Below are 25,885 nucleotides of genomic sequence, written 5' to 3'. Positions count from 1 at the left end.
CTCCTTAAAGGCTTGGCAGATGAGATTAAGACCACTGGGACCCGGGACCCTTTATGGCTTCTGGTGGCGACGGGTGTATAGGTCACTTTTGGTGTTGGGTTTCGGAATATCGCGGTTTTCCACCTTTCGGTTCTTCGGTTCTGCAGCAGTAGTACAGACCTCTGGACGGCGTCTAGCGACCTGGAATCGACGGACCTTCACCAAGTCTGGACTTGTGGAACGTCTTCGTTAGTTTTTTAGTGGCGGGTAAATCACCGACAGACTTTCCTCTACACTCAGCAACTCTAGACTCTCTCAGGTGGGAAAAAGTGGTCAGTGATGATGGCAAGGATGTCCATTGAAATGTTCTTAGGTAGTTTGGAACACTCGGGTGTCCAGCAATTCTATGCCAGGGTACCCCTTCTTCTGGGAGGTAGACAGCAACAGCTTCCAGCAGTCGAAACACACCTCCAGACCCTGGGTGACATGAATGTACTTCTTTGACTCTTATGTCCGGGCACTCCTCTTCAGGACCCATGAAGACCCCTTCTCCGGATGGCAGCACACAGGACTGGCTTCCAGGACAAGAGTAGCATGTTGCACGATGCTCCCTTGTAGCTCGGGAGAGGTGTCCTTTGCAGGTCCTCTCTGGTCTGGATCAGTCCTTGGATGAACACAGCATCTTTCAGATTACATGAAGAAAATGCAGCAGCAGACTTCTCCTTCAATTGGGCTACATGGAACAGCTTCGACTTCAGCTTATGAACAAATTGGTGAGAGTTCCCCAGATATACAATTCAGTTCCCCATTCACTCTGGCTGATCCAGGCTCAGTCAGCCAATCACGCAGAAGGGCATTCATTCATGCAGGCAGGCAGCCAATCAGGCTCATAGCCAATCAGGCTCATAGGCATTCAGGCCATTATCTAGACCACGACATGCATAACAAAGAATGTGGATTGGTGTAAGGACCCAGCCTTTCAGCACATTACACTGCATTCATGTAGGCGGTCTCATTCATTGTATCACACACAAAGCAATCGGACACCCACACCACAGAATGTGAGCTCACTACAGATTCCATTCATACAGGCCCCACGCCTAGGGTGTACCCACAACACAGCCTCTGGGAAGGCTCCAGTTAGTCTGACAGGAGGCAGCCCCAGAGCCATATATGGTATTTCCACCCAACAGCCTGGGGGTAGGAACAGAGGCAGGTCTCCCCAGGACTTAGGGGGAAACAAGCTAAAAGGCGATAGAAACCAAGCGGCCACAGTGGGCATCTTGCCTTCCTGCAGGATTCCACTGGTCCTATGGCAGGGCCTCGGAGTCCCAAAATGGAGGACACCCCGAGCTACTGCCAAGTCAGCATGTCGCTGCCACCAGCCCATACCCTGCTCGGTGGGAAACACATGGGTTCCCAAAAACACACATAAGGGGTAAAAGGGTGTACCCCCGCCCATGGGTTGCCATAAGGGTATCCCGTGGGTTCTGTTCACCAAAAGGAAAACATGAAGAGCTGCCCTGCCAGAGGTCAAGGCTGGACCTCAGTGGCCGAAAACATAGAGAAAACACACACAGAGAAGTGGAAGCACAAGGACTAAGAGGCCCAGTCCGTCCATGAGGCATTTCCAGCATCACAGGTGGAAAGACGTTTGTTGAATCAAAGAACTATTTGAAGATACTAGTGCTATCCTGACAAACATAGTTTATTTGAAGAAAGTCTGCCAAGAGAAGTTATTGTGCTATCCTGACTAAAGTGTTTCTTTTGAAGATGGAGTAATCAGCTAATACTTGTTGAACATTCTTGAAATGAACAATTGCTTTGGCTTTGATCTTAGGTTATGGAAGAAGGCCATTCATCTTTCACAGAAAAGTATTATGGAAAACATCAGTTGGTTTGAATTGTGAACAAACATTTGAGGAAATGGTATTTGCTGTGTTAAAGAGAAAGACAGTGGTTGGAAGAGTTTTTTTGTTGCCTTGAATAGAACTTTGTTAAAACGGAACTGTGCTCCAAGTATTCCTGAATTGATCCATGGGAAGGGAGTCCAACCCTGGTGACAAGGAGTGATTTCAAGAACCTTTAAGTTTGAATTAAGAAATTGTTTTGATGGACTGAAGCTAGCCTTACTTTCCTTGTATAATTTGGTTGTGTGTTTTAGTGTGAGGAACAGAGACTTTTTGGACACTGGTACATTTTCTTTAGCTGTAATTTGCTAGGCAGGGACCTACTTATTAGGGTAGGGGGATATAGGCATTTATCCAACCACTTTTTCCTTTAATAAATGGCATAACTTAAGAAAACATTACCTTTGTGTCTGTTTGGTATTTCTGATACCTCACACCCCCGAAGAGTCGCCAGTGTCAGGCAGATGGTCCAGCTCTTTCAGAACCACACCGCCTTGCCAGCGGCTTGCTTCATCCGCCTCTTAGGTCTTATGGCCTCTTGCATTTTTCTAGTGCCAGAGGCCAGACTACTGATCCGTTATCCGCGGAGGTCCCAGTATTTCGTCACTTTGAGGGATGTCCTCAAAATGTCCAAGTCGGTGGCCAACAATCTCTCTTGGTGGGCCAGCAGCGACATATTTGCAGGGGAATCTTACTGCCCTCTGTGGCCCCAGACCAGGGTGGCCACAGATGCCTCCTTGAAAGGCGGCGCGCTCACTGTGAGGATTTGCAGGAGAGCAGCCTTTGGTCACCGGCAGAGGCCCAATGGCACATCAACAGGCTAGAGCTGAGAGCCATCGGGATGGCCCTGAAGGTGTATGCGCCAGATACCGTAGATTTAACCGAATGCAACTTTACGTAAGGAGAAGTGACAAAATGTATTTGACCGGAAATGGTAGGTACTGTGGTATATGTATAGTGCATAATAGGTGGGGTGTGGGGTAAGGGTATAGGTTAGGGTAGGGAGGGGCAAGGGGGTTTGTGGGTTGTCTCCCCCACATTATTAAAAAAAAAGTTTATAAAAGTAAAATATTAATTTTGTTTTTCAGTAAAATAGATTCGGTCCCTTCTCTATTAGGTGAAATATTTTTGATTAAATCATGGACATCCGTTTGCACATTGTCTGAAGGGGAAGAGTGTCCTGATTATGACGGACAATATAGTGGCCATGCACTACCCGAACAAGCAGGGGTGTGTGCGCACTACCTTTGCCTTTGCAGAGAGGTGTGATGCAGCTGTGGTTCTGAGTTTTGGAGAATCCGAGCTCAGTCTCAGCAGTACATTTGGCAGGGATGGAGAATGGATTGGCGGATGCTCTGAGCAGGCAGGGCACGGTCTCACACGAGGGGGGAAGTGTTAAGATGGATTTCTGAACTCTGACCTGATGGGCAGAGGTTCAGAAGGCCAACCTAGTTTCTTGGAACAGGGTAACCTACGGCAGGCGGTCAAGACTAAGTCTCAGGAGGGGTATGGGTGACTGAAAGACCTCAATGAGCACACAGAGCAAGGACCCTTACAAATTACTCCCAGACAGGTGTTATTTCAAAAATATAGACACATTTATTACAAGGCCTTTGTAACTCAGACCATAGCAAAAGAACCACAGCAATTCTAAGTAAATCAACACAACACTATCATTACAATGTATATACAAGACCATTGGGGTTTAAAGGGTTAATTGCACGAAATATGTCGACAACTTAGATGGGAAGGAAACAGGCAGTGCAGGTAGTCTTTAGGCCTGTCATGATGCCCGCTCCCGGGGAGCCGGTTCAGGCCCTGCGTCCCCGAAAGCGGACATCCAGTCCCCAAGGAAAGACCCAGCAACCCCATATAGGGGCCCTTTGGACAGTGTCCTGGCGCCTATGGCGCCAAGCTCATTATGGAGGTGCTTTGGTGCACTTAACTGATGCAGACCATGCTGCAGGATCCCAGCCTCCTTGAGGCCTGAAAGGAACTACTTTACCTGTGGGACTAATTTACCATCCGGGCGTGGCCGGGGAAGGATACATACCTGATTGGAGGAAGGATACATACCTGGAACTTCTTCCAAGGCTATTTAAACCCCACCCGAACAGACACACTTGCTTCGCGTTGTTCTGCATCTAGCATCTGGACGCTCACCGTGTCTACTCCTGCATCCTGACTTCTGCCTGCCAGCATCCTGGATCACCTGCAAAGGAAGAGAAGAAGAGAACAGAAGAAGGAAAAGTCCTTACCTGCTAAATCTGCATCCCGGAGACATCTCGCCGACAATCCTGAAAAGGAAGACTTTTATTTAAAAGCTCATCGCTTTGATCTCTGCAGCGCCACATTCCACTCACCTTTACTGGGCACCTCCATGTTCAGCAGCGATCATCCGGATTCGCAGTCACGCCCCAGCGCCTAAGGAGAAAAAGACCAGAACAAAAGGTGAGCGAGAGAAGGGAATAAGGAAAGCTACATCTCCATGTTAAGACTTACCTGTTGATTCATTCCCTCTTCATTTCGGGTCCGCGCCGCATCCTGGCATTTCCGGACCTCGGCCCCTAAGGGGAAAAAGAGACATCAGCGTTAATGAGCGAATGAAAAGACATTACCAAAAAACGCTCATTAAAGACTTACCTGATTTCTACAAGGATTCCACCTCTCATCTCGGGTCGGTGCCTGTTCCCCGGGATTCCGTACCCCGGCCCCTATGGGGAAAAAGACACTAGCATTAGTACATTAATGCATGGAAACAAGGAGAACCTCTTATCAAACTTACCTGGAAGTCAAGCAAGTTTGGTTCTCACCAATCTGAAAATCCAGTGAAGTAACTGGATACCAACGCGCCCCTGCATCAGAAGCAGGATGGAGAGCTCGTCCTTCCAGACCCTAAGGTGAGACGCTACGAGAAATCACAGAAGGGTTTCGAGGAGGGTGAGAGGGGAAAGTGGGAGGCTGATTGCATTACCCCGCAGACAGTTAATCCCCTATTTTCGCCTACAGAAGGATACTTCTGCGAGCCAGACAAGCCATATTTGGGGGCCCGGTCCCATCCGTTTTCCGAACCCTGCGCATCACCTTAGAAGAGGTCACAGCAGCGCGAACCAGGCCAGCGCCTCCGTGGGAGTCAGGTGAGCGTTACAAGGCCCCTTCGACATCAGCAACACACCGAACTAAGAGGCAGTCCAAGCCCTAAGAAGAGAGGAGACTTGTGCTCAACAGTACATGCAATGCAAGTGCACCCAGTTGTTCCAATGGGCAAAACGGTGTCTCTTCAGGGGTCTCTAGCAGCTCAGTAAGGTGGATGAGGTGATGACGAATAAGTTCCCACTGTTCAGGGAGGACCTCTACTTGAAGGCAGAGGCAGTTCCAGAGTGCGGGATGGAGTCGCTAGTTCGCACTAGCAGTGGAAAGGAGAGGGACCCTCAGGGGCCACTCATGTTTAAAAAGGGGCCCTGGTGCTAGGGGCTACCGGTTAGTGTTGGAAGTACTCACCAGTCCCAGGTGCTCTCGGACCCAAACTTCGCCAGTTCAGTCCATTTCGCTTGCAGGTTCGAATGTGACAAAAAGGACGTCTCTGCGGCTCAGTTCCTGAGATACAGTGAGTATTCCCAAATGGGACAGTGGCAATTTCTCCACTCCGGGTGGATGGATCGACCTGGTTTCACTGCAGCAGGCTTCAGGGGCAAGAGGGTCACAAATGCAGCGTACTTGCAAAGGTTGTTGCTGTGGCAGGGCAACACGGTAACCTGCATATGCTCCGGTCCTGGCGCTCTCGTCAGATCTGGGAACGCCAAGTTTACGAAATTTGGTGTGAGGGTGCCATGGACACAGAGCTAGCAGTATACCTAGTTTCAGGGGCCTCCTCGAAACGGCAGCAGTGACAGAGCAAAGCAACTGGGTAAGCTGGTCTGTCCACTGATTGGCCCAGTGACACTTCTGAGAAAGCTTACTTGCAGGTTTTGATGAAGGTGCCGAGAATAGTTGGTCCCACTATTCCAGTGGCTCGAACCGTCTTCGGAGACCTTCTAGGACGACCAGATGCGCAGAATGTTCCCACGGGATGACAGCAGGCTCAGGGTGCCAAACCTTCGACCATGTCACCAGCGGTTCCTCGACTCAGCTTCGTAGTTTCAAGATACTTGGATCCTGTCCTTTGTTCAGTGAGAACTCCAGAGATCGACATGGTATGGGTGTTTTCAGCCTCCTCCTATCCAAAGTTCTCTTTGCGCCAAAACAGAGAGGACCCAATGGGAGATCTGCTCACAAACACACACTCCATACGTGGACCAATCATGGACCATGGTGGTCCCAGTGATTCACAGCACTCCAGACTCTCTGGCACCCAGGATGTGTATTGGGGACAGACACCCCAGCCCACATCCTGGAGGCGCACACACAAGGCATGCAGGAGCCTGCAAAAGCTTGGCATTTCTTGGGAAACTGCATGTCCAAATAAGGACTGGGGAAGGTGAAGGGGCAAGATGGCCAAAGGACAGGACAAAGAACCTCGTGACATGGCCATTTTTGAGCCAAGCCACCTATTTGAGCCAAATGCGGTTAACACGGTTAACTTGGCAGGAAAGGGTTAAAAATGATGCGAAAAGATAGCTGCCACCAGCCCTGTCCATGACACATCTGCACGTCTCACAAAAAGTCCATGGGGGAGTATCTAGGGCCTTTGGAAAATGACTACAGACCCAAGTACACTGTACTAGAAGGTACATGTTGCAGAAATGTTGCAACATGGGAAAAGGACTAAGGGAAACAAAGTTTCCCGGTACTGACTGTCTTAAGGGCATGTCAGTTTCCCCATTAAAAGTGAACAAAAGCCCAGAGGAGTGCAGCTGAAGGCTGTGCTTCTCTGGCAAAGTCAGTCTATACAGCAGCAAAAAGTTTGGGGGTGTACACATGGAGGGAAAATTACATACAATTATGAAATCTTTCGTAACAGTGCCAGGAAGTCCTAGAGGAGGTCTTCACTCACTGGGATACCCCAGAAGGGGATCTGTGTTCCTGGTGCAGTGGGTCTTCAATTTCACTATGCCATCCATCCGATTCTTGTCATTGCATGGGTTCTCGGGAGGCTGAGGAGCTTCTGAGCAACCCTGATCTTGATCGCCTTGGATTGGGCAAAGAGGACATGGGATTCAGAGATTATGGATGTGGCCATCTGCCCACTTCTCCGGCTGTATGATGGCCTGATCTGGTATCTCAGTCATCAGGGCGGCTGCTCCACTGAACCCTTCAATCTACATGCGTGGCTCTTGAGAGGATGAGGTATGATGACTGGGACCTCCCGGAAGAGGTTCTTAAGGTCTTACTGGCTGCACGCAGATCGTCAACAAAATCGCGTGCAGGTGGAGAAGATTTGAGGCGTGGTGCAGCGAATGCGAGATTTGCTCCATCTCATGCCCCACCACTACAGTGGTGGAGTTTGTTCTGTCACTGGCCTCTTCGGGCCTTCGGTCACTACATTCAAAGGATACTTGGCGGCTTTGTCTGTGTTCAAAAGGTCTCCAGATTAAGGATCTTTCTTTATGATCCCGGTTATGGCCCAATTCCTTATGGGTCTTGTGAATAAGTTTCCGCCTGTCCCCTTTGTTGTTCCAGAATGGGACCTTAATTTGGTTCCCACCTTGCTTATGGTGGCGGCTCCCTTTGAGCCTTTGCATTCATGTTCTATGCATTTGCTCACCTTGAAGACCGTGTTCTTAGTGGCAATCATGTCAGCCAGACAGGTCAGCATTCTGCAGGCCTTGTCAAGCCATTAACCTTTTCTTGGTTTTTTTCAGCAGTAGGTTACCCTGACGGTGCGACCCGGGTTTCTGCCCAAGGTGTTATCAGAATTTCTCTTGTCCCAGGCCATTGACCTTCCTGTCTCTTACTGCCACCGCACCCCTCCAAGTAAGATGAGCGGTTCCACAGGCTAGACCCGAAAAAGGGTGCTGAGTTTCTATGTTGCAAGAACGGCGGAGTTCAGCAAGGTGGACCAGTAGTTTGTGGCCTTCTTCATGGCTAAGAAAGGTTTGGCTGTTTCGAAAGCAGACCATCTCACTGTCAATCACGCTTTGCATTTCCAAATGCTAAAACAATGCAGGGAAGGGACTTTCCCCAGGCATCAGTGCTGTGAGAAACCTGTAGGTGTCTCACCCGCTAGTCTCCGGGGATCTGTCATACAGGTGGCCAGGACACAGCCATCGCTATTGAATCCATTCCTAGGGGTGGACCAGTGTGGGAGGATCACCTGGATGGGGGTTCTTTGGGGAGTGGAAGTGGGACACCGAAGGGTGAGGCACTGTACCCCCTTCCTTGTGACACCTTTTCCCCATCCTGCCCAGTAGGATACTTAGAAACTCTGACCCCCCGCCCCCTGTTCCAATAAGAACACTTTCTCACACCGTGAGCGACAACGGGCTAATACCAGCGCCGTTTACCTGACATGTCCCAACACAAGGGTCAGGCAGAGTAAGGCAATTGCCGACAACTACACACATACCTGACTGCCCTTTCCCTTCCCCACTGGGATAAAAGGTGGAGCCACAAGAGCACACTTTGAGCAAGGCCGAGCGCACGAGGAAGCAGCTATTCCAGGACGGCAGTTCAAAAAGAGGAGAAAGGTGGCAAGACCTGAAAGGACAACAAGGAGGGAGTTGCCCTTGCCCTTTTCTACCCAGACCCGCAAAGTTTCCGACAAAAGAAACATATGACCGTGAATCGCAGCTGGCGAATGGTGCAACAGATGTCAGCGGTACATGGAACCCTCCCGCACTGATAGCTGGGGCGGGGAGATTCGGATTGCGTTGTGGTACGGTCTTTGACTACAGCGGAAAAGGAACGACAACAAGTTCAGCACAGCCGGTGAGTCCAAAGAACCTGATAGTGGGCCGGACTGTGTTAGACTCAAGGTTACAGTGGCAACATTGAGAAGATTAAGAGACTGAGCTCTTTTGTGAACGACCTTGATATCAGAGGTTGAGTGGTCCGACTCCACCTGGGCGTTTGTTCAGAGGTCACTGACAGATACCCTGCTCCTGAACAAAGAGACTGTGTTGAGCAAAAAGGGTAAAGAAACTACAAGTGCCAAGAGGCCTTAGGGAAGGCCGATGTGAGGTGTCAACGTGGTCATACACGGATCAAGCAAAACCCTGAGTGCAATTGAAATTCCTTGCCACGTTGCAGAAGTTTTGACGATAATAGAATTGTGAAGCCGACTGAGGGAATTGTGAGACCGGCGTTTGCACTGGGCTGAGGGGGACGCTGTGTGAACTGTGATGTTATGAAGCACGCACTTGCCATAAAATAACAGTGGGGTTTATTTTTGCCTCCTGCTAAGAGTGAGACTCTTTTTCTCCCACTCTTAGACATGATTTGAAGTGTTCCTTTGACTTTGTATGTGTTTTATTGGCTATGGGGTCCTTTACCCCATAGGGCTTCATGTGTTTTTGGTATGTGGGTTACACAGCACCCTCTGTGCAGTAACCCAGGGGTGTCGTAGCGACACCCAAACATAGACTCCGTACCCTGGGACTGACTACTGTCTCCCAGGGCATGTAAAGTCACCATTGGCTTTACTAGTCTTAAATTGTGAACAGAACCAGTACAAACCATCATATTGTGGACGTACTGGTCGGGGCAATTCGATTGGCCTGGGGTCTGTTGTTCGAGGGGGCACTGTCCAGTCACCCCTTACCGAGTTTTGGCTGGTGGCAGTGGATACTACTTTTTATATTCGACCACGAATATATTCCTATGGGATTTTCCCATTGTTCGAGGCTACCACTTTTTAATATAGCATCGAGCATACCACTGGTTTATTAAATTAATATCAATTCACTGGTTGGTATTTTTTGCCGAAACTCGGTTCCAAAATGGTGTGTGTGTGTTCGCTTCTCTGACTCCAACCCAAGTTGAGCCCTTTGTTCCACTTTTTGGCGGGCTTCTCCACAGAAGCCTCCAAAAGTGGTGCCACTCTGACTGGGTACCACAAGGAGTGTGGGAGGGGGTTTAGGCACCCTGGACTGAGTTGCCCTGGCAACTCAAGTCGCACTCTGGTGTGATTGGCCCAGTGGTGAGCCGCCCGGCTCACCACTTAGCATGTTTGAGTGACAGCTAGGACTGATGAATGGGGGTTTTCTGCATAAAAGCAGGACTTTGGGGACTGGAACTTCAGAAGTCGCCACAGGACCTAAAGAATCCGAGGAGGGAGAAGCTGAGCCGACCTGCAACAACGACACCACCGGTGGAGCCCTGCTGAACCGTCTCACCACTTTTCCTGACGACAGAGGAGATCACCAGTCCGGAGAGTCTTCTTCCTTTGACTGGTGGGGATAACCAGTTTGCGCGTCTTTTCGCCTTCCTGGATCATCTCGTGGCCGCCTTGCCTGTGCCAAGCACCCACGGCAACCAGGATACCACGGTTTACCACCAACGCGAAGAAAAGGGTAGTACCTTGTAACCGGAGAACTCCACGGCTGGTTTCTTCCCTGGCAGTGCACCGACCTTCATCTTTCCTCCACGTCGAGACCTCCTCTTCCTTTGGACGAAACACCGACTTGCACCCGCTGCCAGGAACAACTGCCCCCGTTGGAGCGTTCTTCCCATTTCAGGTACTGTGTCCCACCTGGCTTCCCTTGCGACAGATCGTTCGGGGTGACAGTAAATCCTCAACTTTCTAACCTGGGTTAGCCTGGGGCCTGTTAACTAACTTTTCCTGACTTGATTTCATCTTTTTGAACTATCTACCAAGACTCTTTGGGCATAACCCCACTGTGTGATCATGGACACATCTCGCTTGCTCTCCAAGAGTGGGCCTGGCATTTGAGCTTCCTTGCTCTCCAGTAGACTTTGCCTAACCTGCCTCACTGTGGTTCTTTTAAAAGTATTGAAATTGTGTGCTTTCATAACTCTACCTTTTCCCCTCCCTTTTTTTATAACTTATTAGAGTGCCATCTTAGGTTAAGTGCTCACCTCTGTCTGAAAATAAGTGGTGTTTCTCGCTAAGACTTGTCTAATAAGTAATCAGGGTTGTACATCTATAATAGTGACTGTGTGTTGAATTTACTTACCTCTTTTTGTGCTAGTGTATTTTACAAGTGTGTCTTTAAATAAATAATTATATACTTTTACACCAAAGCTCTGGTCAGTGTTTGCTTGTGCTACTGTATCTCTGTACCTATTGTGTATACTCTGTATACTGCCTAACTCTTCTTGAGAGAAGTCTGACTGCTCAGCCACAGCTACCAGGTAAATCTGGGTGGTGCAGACTGCTACCAATTGGGTTTATTGCCAACACCTGTAGCCTTAAGCCTTTTGCAGTGGTCCCTAAGGGAACTTGCACAGGTTTCTGCCTAACACTTGTCCCGTGCTAAAAACATTGGGAAGGGAGACCCCGGCCATACCATACTGACTTATCATTTTGTGAACACTTCTTTCTTTTCTTGTGAACAATTTCCCACAATGTTTTTTGTAGGCTAGCAGTAAGGATTAGCAATAGTTTTTTTTAGTATAGGCCTTTTCTATTTGACTAGACTCCACTAGGACCGTATTATTATTTGATGGTCGTAGCTTGCTCCCATTTTAGATTTAGATTGGGTGTTTATCTCACCCATTTTACAGTTTAATAAACACCCTCGAACTGTGATCACTTGTGTCTGTCTTGCTTTGATACCATGTCTTCCTTACAGAGCCCACTTCACTAGAGGAGCAGCTGCCTCTATTCGGCCCTGTGTTCGGCCCTGTGTAGGTGTGTAGCAGTGAGGGACATTTGCCGGGCGGCAACCTGGTCCTCGCTGCAAACTTTTACCAAACACTACAGCTTGGATGTGGCCCGTGGGACTGGCGCTCAGTGTGAGGTAGCGGTTTTGCAGAATTTCCATCTGTAAAACACTTTCCTCCCGCCTCCTTCACAGATACTGGTTGGGTGTCTATCTGATGAGGTATTTGCGAAAGAAAAGCAATCCGTTGAATGAGAAATGACTTACTGTAAAGCTCTGCTGCCCCTGTAGTGGCTGAAAATGTCTACAAAGTCAGGTGCTGAAGAAGATATATCGAATATTGGTAGGAAGAGGACTAATCAATTGACAAGAAAATTACAGTGGTTAGTAATTTGTTTTTCTGAATGTTTAGAAGACATCTGGTGTTACGAATAATTAGCAGTTTCTAGAAGTGCAGAAATGTAAATCAATCCAGTTGAGTTTAAATGTAATAGATGTTATATTATTACAGCTACTGCTCCAAAATGTTTAAAGACTTCATGGGCTGCTGAAGAAGAAACAAATGCAGGTGCAAATAAGCTAGAAGAACCATGGCCAGCTCTGGGTGACAGAACAATTGTTGCCATGGTTGACCAGTTGTTTTCTCACTTGATGAAAGTAATCAACATCTGTGCACATGTAATTGATGATATGGCTCCTGGTCCAGCTGTTAAGGTATGGTGCTATGTTATTTATGTTTCAAATGTTTTGTATATTAAATGAGACAAATGTGATTTTAGACTCTTTACCTGGTGGTGCCTTCAGCCTTTTGTGGTGCATTGTTAGAAGAGATGCAAATATTCTATTGCCTGGTCATTGTGTTATTCTGCCATGCAAGTGATATATTAATTGTTCCAGAAACACAATCTTGGAAAGAATATGGTCAAAAGCTGTGAATAGTTTGATTTTGACCAGAAACATCTATTCGAAACAGTGTGACAATCTCCCCAACCTGGTTTTGGAGACCTTGGTGGAGTGGGGGGTTGTAGCCACTTCTAGCAAGTAGAGGTTAGGCTTCAGATGTGGTATGGAGAAGATTCACTAGTCACCATACCTTGGTTCCTGTTGTATGGCACATTGCCTACCAACAGGCCGATTCTGGTGTCCTAGACCTGCCACAGTCCACTGGTACACTAGTAAAGCTTAGTCATGGGAGCCCTACTCTGGGCCAAATATCTGGGAAGACCCTGCAGGACAACAACCAATCCACTCCATCTTCTTTTAAGCCACAGGTATAGCCCCTCTCTGAACGACCCACCAAAGGGAAGGATGGAACACAGTATAAAAGCACTCATCCCAAGAAGCCCAGTCTGGGTGGCAGTAGCAGGAGTTTAGAGTTTGGAGAAGGGTAAAATCAGTCATTGTGAGTAGATTGAAGGAGATTGTGGGAAGTTGAAGATGGACGTCGTCACAATGGAGGAGAATGGGCCGATGGAGGTCGGGAGAGTTAATCGCAGTGGCAAAGACAGGCTGGACTTGAAGGACAGGCCCTGGCATTGTTATACCAGAACCCAAACTAATAGTCGGTTAACAGCTCAATTCATAGGGCCTGAGAAACAGTTAGATGAGGACAGCCTAGGATGGGGAAAGAGTGCTTTCGATCACCTGTACCTAAAAAGCACTTGTTCCATTTGAGCCTGCTCCACAATGTAAAATGTGCCTTTATACCCGTACAGCCTCTTAGCCGTAGGCAGCGTGAGCGGAATTGATGGGGTAGCTGTACAGCACACCTGACTGGAGGAGCAGTGTTGTTTCACGCTCTCTGATGAAAATAGCTGTGGTCTTGTTTGCGGTCCTTGCTGCTTGGCATTGACATTGAGAGGTGGGGGGGCAAACCCCCTGGCTTGGATTATCTGTCTGCTCCCTTCCCTGACCACCACTGAGTGTGCGATGGTACCTTTGAAACTTCCCCTCTCTACACGTACCCCATGGACTCATCATTCATTACCTACTGGTCTGCAGCATGTTTCAAGTAAGTGCTTCTGGGGAAGAGTTGTGTGTTACAGTACCTTCATGCTATCCTAGCAGCACAATAATTATCATTTTTCTCGTCCAAATGATATTTTATTGAATTTTTCAAGTACATTGTATAACATTTCTACCTTAATGAAAGGACACACATTTTCTTGATGAATTACTTCTCCATTCCATTACTGTTTTTCATTCTGTTTATAAAATTCGAACACAAAGAAGCCACATAAAAAAAAAAACTAATTGAGCACAATCCCCATCCCTCCTCCGAGAACCGATCGTGCAGCCTAACCCCTCGGATTTGGATGAAACCGCGACCTGCAGAGACTAATGCAGTGAGAGGTGCTGTTGCGGAAGCTGCGGGGACGCTGGGAGCGGAGATAAGGGAGGAGCCCAACTAGGCCGCAGCACAACGCGGCAGGGCTACAGGCGGTGGCTCGATTGCTTGTCACCCGATGCACTACACTCCAGCAGGCACTGTCGAGTGAACTACGCACCGCCAGAGTTCTCCCCTGCGGTCTGGGTGGCACAGCCCACATACATTGAGTACTGGTTCGGTGGAGGGTCGGCTTAAGTACACCCGAAACACGCGGCCCCCTGACGCATCCGAACGGTGCTTGAGAGGCCGGATGTCCCCGCCTGGATTCCATCAGGACGCCGACTTCTGGCCGTGCATCATAGCCCTACGAGCAGCCAGTCTCCCGCATCGGATACTCCGACACGGACAAGAGCCGGGCAAGTGGACGGTGAAAGGGCATCGACAAAACCTTAAGGCCCGCTCGAGCGACAGCACATCCGCCTCGCCAGACAGCAACAAGCGGGACAACAACATAGATCCCCCGCGACGGGGGCTGTGGCACCAGAGTGATTTGAAAGCTGTCCACTTCGCCATATTCAAGTAAGCCACGTGACTGAGATAAGTGCTCAGCATGAACTGTGATCCCCTTGTATGTCCTGCTGGGAAAGGAACGTGCCAGCGTCCCGCGACCCGACCCAGCTTACTACAATAGCCTGGTTATGAGACATTGGGGCGGGCAGTAAATTATAGCCCGGAACAGCACACGGTAAAGCTAAGGCGGTAATCCACAGAGGTAACATTTGAGCGATAGTGCACATAATCTGATCTCCATGCTGCACTAACTGCGCGATAATCCATGGAGGCAATCGAACATTCTAGATAAACACCACTACTGAAAGCGGCACGCCCCGCTAACGCCTGGACCCAAGGACCACAACAAGTACAGAGGCCATTCACATCGAACACGTGAACGCACATTCTGCTGCGGCTTCCCCAATCCCCACATCGACTGTAAGCTCTTTGATTTGGGCTCCTCAGACATGAAAGGGCCGAACAACCTCCAAGACACCATATACCAATAAACACACATGTTTGAACGTCCGCGGCCTGATATAAGCGCGTGAGGGATACCATAAACCTGGACGCAGCAGGGTAGTGCTATACAATGAAGACTGTAAAAGCAACACAACGCAAATAGCACACGGCAGCTACGTAAGGACACATTTACAATCACCTTAAGCCAACCTCAACATCAGCCTACGCCAGAGGCCCATAGGATACCTCGATCTGTCACCTGACAATGGGAGGACCTCGCCTGAACCTGGACGATCTCCGGCTGGCCTGCAACAGGTGGTGCCCCCAAACACGCGGAGAGCAGATCCAACATCCTTTCCCGCAGCCCACACACCAGGTGGAAACTGGCTTGCACGGTAAACTTCAGCATTCCATGATATAAGTGCACCTACAACAGGAATACCGTGATGGATGCTTGGGGAGACGAGAGGCGGTCGTCTGACCAATATTCCCCTGCTGCTGATGCAAAGTAGACAGACTGGTCAGCCGGTCAGCAAACATACACTCAACTCATTTAATCCGTGACAAGACCCACTAAACACTCCACTAGCTACAATAACTGCCTTATCAGGACGCCTGACACCCCTGCGACTCAGACAACGACCAATACTAAAGGAGCAATTAGAGCGGAACTGCACCTTTCCACCTGGGGGGAATAACCCACACAATGACAAAAGGAGCCAACAGAAAAAAATGTCCAATGGACTCCTTCACTGGCCTGATACCAACAACCTTCACCACCCCTCCAGCCTCAGACGCTGCAGCAACAGACAGCAGCGACGCCGGTTCCAGAGATGATAATTTATTACAGACTATGCAGATAGGCTTCTTAGCCATCAATGTCAAACTAGACGATATTGTGGGAACGGATAGGATCACTGAAAGCCAAAATAGAGAAGGAGAGCGGATGAATCACAGAGGCTGAAAACAGGGTTAGCGAGAATGAAGATATAATACAATGCCACGACCGAACTCTGAATACTATCCAAACTGAGCTGAAGAAAATGGCTAACAAATGTGAGGATTTGGAATCAAGGTCAAGACGCAATAACATCCGCGTGGTGGGGGTCCCGGAAACAGCATGCAAAGGCTTTAAGGAACTGTTCGTGGAGAAACTCCTAAAAGATATTTCGAGGGGATTGGGTCCTCCGACGTATTCCATATCTATGACATGTAATCAACACAGCTGTGCTGCTTCGGAAAATCTTTGGCGTCTGCGTCGATGATGTCGATACGACGCCCTCGAGGACCTCCTCCGACGGCCGACGTCACTGGATGTTAGAAGTAGGACGCACAACGCCCGTAGCCTCAGTTCCGTTTTTTCCGCGAACGTTTTCGCTTCAGAGATCTCGGCGCACCTCGACTCTTTGGAGTTTCTGTTTTTTCTCGTTTCTTCGAACCTGTTCGTATTGTGAAGTATATTCTTCGTGAAGATGTCTACCTCGTCTTCCACCCCTTGTCCGGGCTTTAAGAAGTGCGGGGACTGTGGGTCCAAGATGTCGGTGACGGACTCTCACGACGCCTGCCTCTGGTGCCTCGGGGAGGCCTATGACACGGATGACTGTGTCGACTGCCAGTCGCTCACATCCAAAGCCTTGCGGTAGCGCAAGAAGAAGTTGTCGGTAGGTAAGGTGTCCAAGCCACGGAAGTCGAGGTCTGCTGGGCTTTCGACGGACGATTCGAGGGGCGACTCTCTGCATCGTCGTCGGAAGTCCAGTGGGTCTCGATCCCGGAGTCAGTCCCGCCACTCCTTTGCCTCTTCGTGGCACTCCCGGAAAAGGTGTCATCGGTCGCCTTCCCCGTCCTCATCCGAGTACTCCGCCCGTCAGCGGGTCGCTTATCCCACCAAGCATGCGACGCCAGAGGAATGGGCTTCCTTCTGGAAGAAAATGTTAGCGATTCTCGAATCGCAGGGCACTATGTCCGCGCCTCTGAGTGGGGTCGGTCGTGATCGGTCGAGAGACACCGCTCGCGCCTTCGGGCTCGGGTGGTTGGCACGATTCGCGGGAGAGGTCCCGCTCGGACAAGGGGAATTGTTCTCGTCATGCCCGGTCCAGGTCCCGGTCCTCAATGCGCTCGAGACTGTGTGCACCTGTGGTGTCTTCGAGGAATACGTTGGCGCCGGTGGCGCTGAGGTCATTGACTGACTCTTGAGGCTCCGCCTCCAAAGAAGTCGTCGACGCCATCGGCGCCCAGGCTGTCGCGGGACACGGTTGGAGCTCCGGCCTCGAGGCCTGTGTCGACGCCATCGATGCTGTCGGCGCCGCGTTCAGCGTCGACGCGATTCACTCGACGCCTTTCGAGGATATTTCCACTGGGGTACCCCGGGGCTCGGTGGAACCCCCTAGAAAGGCTCTGGCCAAGGTAAAGCATGGCTTTGTTCCACATTCTGTGCCTTCTTACCACCATCTTGAGTTTATTTCAGAGGTGGATGAGGGCTCTGCTGATGGCATGGTTCCTGATATGGTGCCAGACGAGATTCTCTCGTGCCATATCCAGAGTGAAGACCTGCGGCAGTCCCTGCATGATCCCAGTGGGCTGGACACCTCTCCGGAGGTGGAGTTTTGTAGGCCTGAGCCTGGCACTCATGCCGACTCCTCGTACCGGTTCCTTATGTCTAGGGTCACCGAGTACTTTGGATGGTCTGCTACCCCAGTGGATTTTCTTCAGGATGACCTTACGGATATCCTCGATCAAGGTCCACCAACTGACCCGGTACTGCCGTTCCATATGTCTCTACAGAGGAGGGTGGCGGCGGCTTGGACTGCTCTGGAGAGTCTCCCGGCAGTGGGCAAGTCTTTGCCACGAAAATACCGCCCAGCCAGTAGCGACCTCTGCTACTTGACCAAGCACCCCACTCCGGAGAGTTTGGTGGTGCAGGCGGCTACGGCCCCGGCAAAGCAGGCGTTGTATCCTACCATCCCTCAGGATAGGGATGACAAGCGTTTTGACGGCTGGGCGAAGAAAGTGTTTTCTTCAGGGGGTATGGCACTTCAGGCGGCCAACTCCATATGTGCCTTGTCACGTTTCTGGCACACTCTGTGGAACTGTTTCCTTAGCGGCTGAACATATTCCCGAAGGGGACGAACAGGATGGTTTCCTTGCCATGGTTCAGGATGGCAAGGATGCCATGTGTGAGGCCGTTCGGTCGGGTTTGGACATGGCAGATTGCGTCAGCCGGTCCATGGCGGCGAGCACCGTGATGCGCAGGTTTGTGTGGTTGCGGAAGTCGAGGTTTGATCCTGATGTGCAGGCCCGGCTCATCAACATGCCCTTTGACAGGGAACATCTTTTTGGCAGAAAGACTGACGAGAGCCTTGAGAGGTTGCAGACCTCCAAAGCTGCAGCAAAGTCGTTGGGCGCTGCAGTTCACAAACCTCCGCCTTTTCGTCCTAGGGGACAGCAATGGAGGGGAGGTTCCTTTTCGTTATTACTCATCCTTTGGTAAAGCGGGAGAAGCTGCCAGTCAAAGGGGCAACCGTAGGAGTGCCAGAGGTGGAAAACAAGGTACTCGAGGTGCCAAGGCTGCTCGGGCTGTTGCCTCTTTGCCCTCAGGCAACGCCGCAGCCGCTTCACCTGTCATGAGGCCATGTCCCATGGTTCGCCGGTTGGGGGAAGGCTGGCGCATCATCTTGCAGAGTGGCGCGCCATTACTTCAGATGTGTGGGTTCTGGAGATCATAACCCGCGGCTACTGTCTTCCTTTCCGGGAAGAGGCCTCAAGACAATCAACCGGGGAATCTCTCTTTGAAGAGTCTGGATCCGCTCCTTGCGCAGGAAATTCAATTGCTAGCCATAGAACTGGTGCCTGTAGCAGAGAGGAACAAGTGATTTCCAAGAAAGACGGGGGTTTGAGACCCATCATGGAATTGAGCGGTTTGAACAAACTCCTCAGGATGGACAAGTTCAAGATGGTTACTCTCTCTCAAGTCCTCCAGGCCCGTCAACTTCAGGACTGGTTGGTGTCTCTCGACCTCAAGGATGCCTATTTTCATGTGTCGATACATTCAAAGCACAAGAAGTACCTGAGGTTCGCGGTTGGCGACTCACACTTTCAGTTTCAGGTCCTGCCGTTCGGATTCATCTCCGCCCCGAGGGTTTTCACCAAGCTCATGGTAGTGGTGGAAGCGCACCTCAGGAAAGGGGGGATTCACGTCTACCCCTACCTGGACGATTGGTTGATCAGGGCGCGCTCTCCCGAGCAAGTCCTGGATCATCTGTCAGTCACCTGCCACTCCCTCAACTTAAAGAAGTCCAATTTTGTTAGGGAGAATTCTCTGTAAAGGCTAATTTCCCAAACCTAATGAGTCCCCCCAGCAGCTTTGCTGGATCTTTTTCCCCCACTCTTAGGCATGATTTGAGAATGTCCTTTGACTTTGTAATGTGTTTTATGGGCTATGGGGTCTTTTACTCCATAGGGCGTCATGTGGTTTTTGGTAAGTGTGTTACACAGCACCCTCAGTGCAGTAACACAGGGGTGTCATAGTGACCCCCAAACATAGACTCCATACCCTGGGACTGACTACTGTCTCCCAGGGCATGTAAAGTCGCCATTGACTTACTAGTCTTAAATTGTGAACAGAACCAGTACAAACCATCATATTGTGGAAGTACTGGTAGGGGTAATTGGATTGCCCCTGGGTCTGTTTTCCAAGGGGGCACTGCCCAGTCCCCCCCTTGTCGAGTTTCTGGCTGGTGGCAGTGGTTACCACGCGAAATATTCCACCGGAATATTTCCTATGGGATTTTCCCATTGATTTTTAACGCGCCACTTTTTTGGTGCAATGTTAAAGATACCGCCGGGTTATTTATTTAATATTTATTTCCCGGTTGGGTCTTTTTGCCAGGACTCGGTTTTAAAATGGCGTTTGTGTTCGCCTTTGTAACTCCAACCCAAGTCGAGCCCTTTGTTCCACTTTTGGCGGGCTTCTACACAGAAGCCTCCAAAAGTGGTGCCACTCTGTCTGGGTCTACAGGATGTGTGGGAGGGGGGAATAGGCACCCTGGACTGAGTTGCCTCGGCAACTCAAGTCACACTCTTGTGTGATTGGCCCACTTCCCAACGACCGAGAAGATCTTCTTCCAGGAGAGTCTTCTTCCTTTGAACTGGTGGGGTTAACCAGTTCGACCTCTTTTTGCGTTCCAGGATCGTCTCGGGGTCGAATCGCCCGTGCCAAGCACCCCGGCGGCCGGATAGCCACGCTTCACCACTACCGCAAATAAAAGGGTAGTACCTTTTAACCGGGAAGCTCTGTGGCTGGTTTCTTCCCTGGCAGTGCAACAACGTCCAGCTTTCCTCCACGTCGAGATCTTCTCTTCCCCTGGACGAAGCACTGACTTGCACCCGCTGCCAGGAACAACTGCCCCCGCTGGAGCTTTCTCACCATTTCAGGTACTGTGTCCCGCCTGCTCTCCCTTGCAACAGACTGTTCAAGGTGTCCCGTAAATCCTTGACTCTCTCTCCTGGGGTGACCTGGGACCCGTTAACATTACCTTTCTGAACTGATCTAACTCCTTTTTGAACTATCTGCAAAGACTTTTAAAGTGTACTTCAACTGTGTGATCTTGGGCACATTCCGCCTTGCTCTCTCCAAGAGTGGGCCTGGCCTATGAACTTTTTGCTCTACAGTAGACCCTGCCTTTCTTGACTTGCTGTGGTTCTGTTATAAGTGTTGGTATTGTGTGCTTTACTATTTCTGCCTTTTCTCTCCCTTTTTAAATATTTATTGGAGTGCCATCTTGGTTACGCGCTCACCTCTGTGTTGATAATAAGTGGTGTTCTTTTCCTAAGACTTGTCGAGTAATTAATCAGTGAGGTGTATATATTTCTAGTGACTGTGTTTGAACTTGCTTGACATATTAGTGCCAGTGTATTTTTACAAGTGTGTTTTTAAATAAATAATTATATACTTTTATACCAAAGCTCTTGGTGTCTGCTTGTACTACTGTATTTTTGTACCTAGTGTGTATATACTGCCTAACTCTTCCTGAGAGAAGTCTGACTGCTCAGCCACAGCTACCAGGTAAATCTGGGTGGTACAGACTGCTACCAATTGGGTTTACCGCTAACACTTGTAGTCTTAAGCTTTTTTGCAGTGGTCCCTAAGGGAACTGCACAGGTTCCTGCCTAACACATTTGACACCAACTCAGAGGCTCCAGTACATCGGAGCAGTGCTCGACACGTCCCTGGGGCATTGTTTTCCTCCCCAGGTGAGGGCTCATCAGATGATGCACAAGTTTTAGCTTGCTCAGAGTCTCCCAGCGTTCGAGTTCTTGAGATTGCTCAGCCTCATGGCATCCTGCATTCTTCTGGTGCCAGACGCCAGGTTGCGGATGAGATCTTTGCAATAGGCACTCACGCGCCAGTGGTCTCAGTCCTCCGGCAGGTTGTCGGACCCTGTTCAAGTGCTGTCCTCGGTAGCCCAGGACATTCTGTGGTGGGCCGTCAAAGACAATCTGATGAAGGGGGCTCCATTTTGGCTACCCTGGCCGGAGGTGACGATCGTGACGGATGCATCCCTCACGGGATGGGGAGCTCATGCCAACGAGTTAACAGTCAGCGGTCATTAGTCTCCGTCGGAGTTCAGGCTCCATATCAATCTGTTGGAGCTGAGGGCCGTCAGGCTAGCCCTGAAGGCTTTTCTGCCGACTGTGCGAGGGAAGAATGTCCTGATCCTGACGGACAATACGGTGGACATGCACTACCTCAACAAAAAGGGGGGGGGGGCATGGTCACTTCCTCTGTGCAGGGAGGCGATGCAGCTCTGGTTCTGGGCAATCCAGCAGGAAGTTTCGATCTCGGCAGTTCATCTGGCCGGAGAAGAAAACGAGACGGCGGACGCTCTGAGCAGGCAGAGCGCGATCTCTCATGAGTGGGAGTGGGCTCAGGGGATTCTCCTGGAGATCTTTGCCCTTTGGGGGACCCCTCAAGTAGATCTCTTCGCCTCCAGTGTCAACCGGAAGTGCGAAAGGTTCTGCTTGTGGGAATTTCCTCCAAAAGGAATCTTAGGAATCGCATTCGTGTTGGAGTGGTCATTCCCACTGCTGTACGCGTTTCCTCCAGTCCCCTTCATCCCGCAAGTACTGCAGAGGTTACGGAGGTTCGGTTCCCGGATGATCCTCATTGCTCTGGCGTGGGCCCGGAGGACATGGTACCCGGACCTTCTCGACTTGTCTATCTGCCCTCCACGTCGTCTTCCCTACCGAGATGATCTGCTCTCACGGGAGGGGGGTCAGGTTCTCCATCCAGAGGTCCGATCCCTCAACCTTCACGCTTGGTTTCTGAAAGGTTGAGGTATAAGGATTGGGACCTCCCTGAAGACGTAATGGAGGTGTTGCTCTTGGCCAGACGGCCTGCAACAAAGTCCCTGTACCGTTGGCGTAAGTTCTGCGACTGGTGCAGGGTTTAGAATGTGGATCCTTTTGCATGCGACATTCCCATGGTTCTATCTTTTTTGCTTTATTTGGCCCACAGGGGCTTGCAAGTGGGTACCATTAAAGGTTACCTGGCGGCGCTGTCCATATTTAAGCGCTCGTCTGAAGAGTGTTCCCATTTTAAAATTCCTTTAAGTTCTCAGTTTCTGAAAGGGCTCACTAATGTGTTCCCTCCGTCACCTTTCCAGGTGCCCGGTTGGGATTTGAACCTTGTTCTCAAGTTTCTGATGGGTGCTCCGTTTGAACCTTTGTATTTATGCCCTTTGAGACTGTTAACTCTTAAAACTGTATTTTTGGTTGCGGTCACTTCCGCTCGCAGAGTGAGTGAGTTACAGGCACTTTCAGTTAAGCCACCCTTCAATGTGTTTCATAAGGACAGGGTTGTCCTGAGACTTTGTCCTTCCTTTCTTCCAAAGGTGGTGTCGGAATTTCATTTAGGCCAGAAGGTTGTTCTTCCGGCGTTTTATCCTCCTCTGCATCCTGGTAAGGAAGAGGAGAGGCGCCATAGGCTTGATCCTAGGAGAGCGTTAAGCTTTTATATTTCACGCATGTCCCGGGTCAGAGTGGACGATCAACTCTTCATTGGTTACGCTGGAAAGCGTTTGGGACAAGCTGTGACGGAACAGATTTTGTCTTGCTGGATTATTTTGGCTATCTCCTAGTGTTACCGCTTGGCGAGTAAGAACCCACCGGTCGGCTTGCGGGCACATTCTACCAGGGTTATGGCTGCCTCTACTGCCCTACAGAGGGTTGTTCCTATTCGTAACATCTGTGATGCAGCCACCTGGGCTTCGGTACATACTTTTGTACGTCACTACTCCCTCGATTCCATCCGTGGGCAGGGTCTGGCCTTAGGCAAGGCTTTCCTTTACGCAGCAATTTGATTGGGCATTCTAAATTTCAGTTTTCTAAATTCTTTTCCAACCTCCTTGCATTGATACTGCTTTGGGAGTCTGTCATAGATATGGAATACGTCGGAGGACCCAATCCCCTCGAAGAACAAGTTATTCTCTTACCTGGTAACGTGCTTTCGATGGGATGGTCCGACGACGTATTCCATATCGCTCCCTCCCTGCCTTCCCCGCTACAGAACTTCTTATGCGATTGCAACTTATGTTTCCGCAAGGCTTTGTGTGTCAGACTGTCAGAAGACTGGTGCCACACGTTCTGGGAAAAAACTACAACTGAGGCTCCGGGCGTCGTGCGTCCTATTTATAACATCCAGTGACGTCGGCCGTCAGAGGAGGTCCTCGAGGGCGGCGTATCAACGTCATCGACGCAGAACGCAGACACTGAAGATTTTCCGAAGCAGCACAGCTGTGGTGATTACATGTCATATATATGGAATACGTCGTCGGACCATCCCATCGAAAGAATGTTACCAGGTAAGAGAGTAACTTGTTTGTTTGACCCCTCCAAGCTGTCCCCACAGTTTCTAGTTGAAAGAACACATTGGACACTTGCACCGCCTCCCCGCCCTGGAGCTCCACCAAGAACGATAATAGCAAGATTACTAAACTACAGGGACACAATCTTCGCTGCCAATGTACAAATGCAGAGAAGATCCAACAATGTGGTAAAATGCCTTCTCAGACTTCGGAAGGTGCCATACTCCCCGATGTTCCCTGCCCAGCTGAGGATACAACACGGTGGGAGGGCCCACTTTTTTGATAACCTCGAACAGGCAATGACACATGTGGAGTCTACGATTTACATGCCCCCACGACAGCCTCACACGGAAGCAGAAGTGTCACTGAACAACAATTCAGACGACAGAAACGATAATGACTGAAGGAGGCTCAGAGAAAGTCCGAACCCACAATGCCTCCACGGCACGGCGACGAATAGATCCTCTGGATTGGATACCTTGAGCTAACTAGAAGACTCCAGTTGTCAACAGGACCTTCCTCCCGCTCTCCCCCCTCTCCCAGGGTTTCTCCAACAGTTTACATAGGTTACATCGAGTTGGGGCTGATGGTGAGGGCGGAAGGGAGGGATGGTAAGGGGAGTGGGATTATGTTGTTGAAAGTTTTTGGGAGATGGGCTATTGGCAACCCGACAGTTTTGGGGGGGAAAGTTGGACAAACTGGCAAGAAACTTGCAGGTCTGGTTTTATCTTAAGATGGTTGAACTAAGAAATGGACACAACACAGAGAAATGCGTAACCGAACCAGGAAATAATCACCTTAGAATGATTTCATAGAACGTTAGGGGCCTGAACAATCCGATTAAAGAAAGGAAACTATGGACATACCTGGAACTCCATAACCTAACATAGTAATGCTACAATAAACCCACGCTCTAGTGGCCACACACAAGCAAATGGCCTGAAAATGGGGGAAAAACGAGTTTTTTATTATTCATCATAGGTAAGGGGAGTGATAACACTGATACACAAGTGCGTTAATTTCAAGCCCGGCGTGGTACACCTAGATCAAGAAGGTAGATACGTGATTGTATCGGGCACGATCAATACCAGACCATTAACCCTAGTCAACCCATATGGCCCCAACACGGATGAACCCACATTCTACACTGAGGTTGCAGCTTTACCATGCCAAGACCCTGATACGCCAATAATATGGGGAGGCAACTTCAATATGATTCTTGACCTTGCCTTGGACTGATCAAGCACTAAACACAGGAGTACGACCAGAGCTACCCTCACCATCAAGCAAATCATGACCCAAAGCAGGCTGGTTGACATTTGGCGTATAGAACACCCCTTACCTACTGAATATACACCTACTATTCAACAGTCCACGATGCACAATCTAGAATAGACTGGTGGCTTGTGTCTGAGGACTGGGTGGGGGAAATAACCGAGACCAAAATATTACAGCCCACATGGTCGGACCACTCCCCGGTGGTATTGGAACTAAGACGAACACAAAAGCCTATACCAACCCCGGTTTGTAGTGACTTTTCCGACGGTCACTATTTCGAAGTACCAAAATGTCGAACCAAAAGTGCAGAAAATAAATACATTTGAATGCCTTTTTTTTTACTTTTTTAAATTTTTTTGGAGGGCCCCATCCCAAACCCTTGTTTTTTTTTTAAACATCTTTTTTTTTGCTAACTAAACAAAACTCAACCCTGTAAAATAAAAAACAATACATTCGAAGAAAAAAGAATTCAGCACTTTTGGTTCGACATTTTGCTATTTGTAAAAAAAGAATTCAACATATTGACTGGATACCACCAACCCGATTGTGGTGAATGGTCCCGACCGCACTCTAAGACGACTCCCTAGTAGGAGACACTTAGGATCGAGATCGAATCGTTCTTTATTGAAAATGAGGGTACAGTTAATAGGTATTCTATGATTTGGGAAACGTTCAAGGTATGGCTAAGAGGAAAGATGATTGCATCAACAGCTGGCATCCTGAAAACCACTAGGATAGAATTGGGCGAAACTGAGCAGGACATCAGGGACCTAGGAAATGAGTATGCGAGAA

General features: G+C 49.6%; 1 protein-coding gene across 4 annotated transcripts in view; it reads left to right on the top strand.

The window, feature by feature from the left end:
- Window positions 1-25,885, top strand: part of HTT (huntingtin) — a 2,905,635-nt gene that overhangs the window by 1,039,676 nt on the left and 1,840,074 nt on the right. For all 4 annotated transcript variants that reach the window (XM_069632055.1, XM_069632053.1, XM_069632052.1 and 1 more), the window contains one exon: window positions 12,123-12,325. In XM_069632055.1, the coding sequence (XP_069488156.1) occupies window positions 12,123-12,325 (203 nt within the window). The remainder of the gene's footprint in view (window positions 1-12,122; window positions 12,326-25,885) is intronic.

The sequence above is a fragment of the Ambystoma mexicanum genome, chromosome 6q, assembly GCF_040938575.1.
Source record: "Ambystoma mexicanum isolate Mex_15411 chromosome 6q, UKY_AmexF1_1, whole genome shotgun sequence".
In the NCBI taxonomy this organism is placed as follows: Eukaryota; Metazoa; Chordata; class Amphibia; order Caudata; family Ambystomatidae; genus Ambystoma; species Ambystoma mexicanum.
Note: the sequence above shows the minus strand (reverse complement) of the source record. Positions and strands in the feature narration are given on the sequence as shown.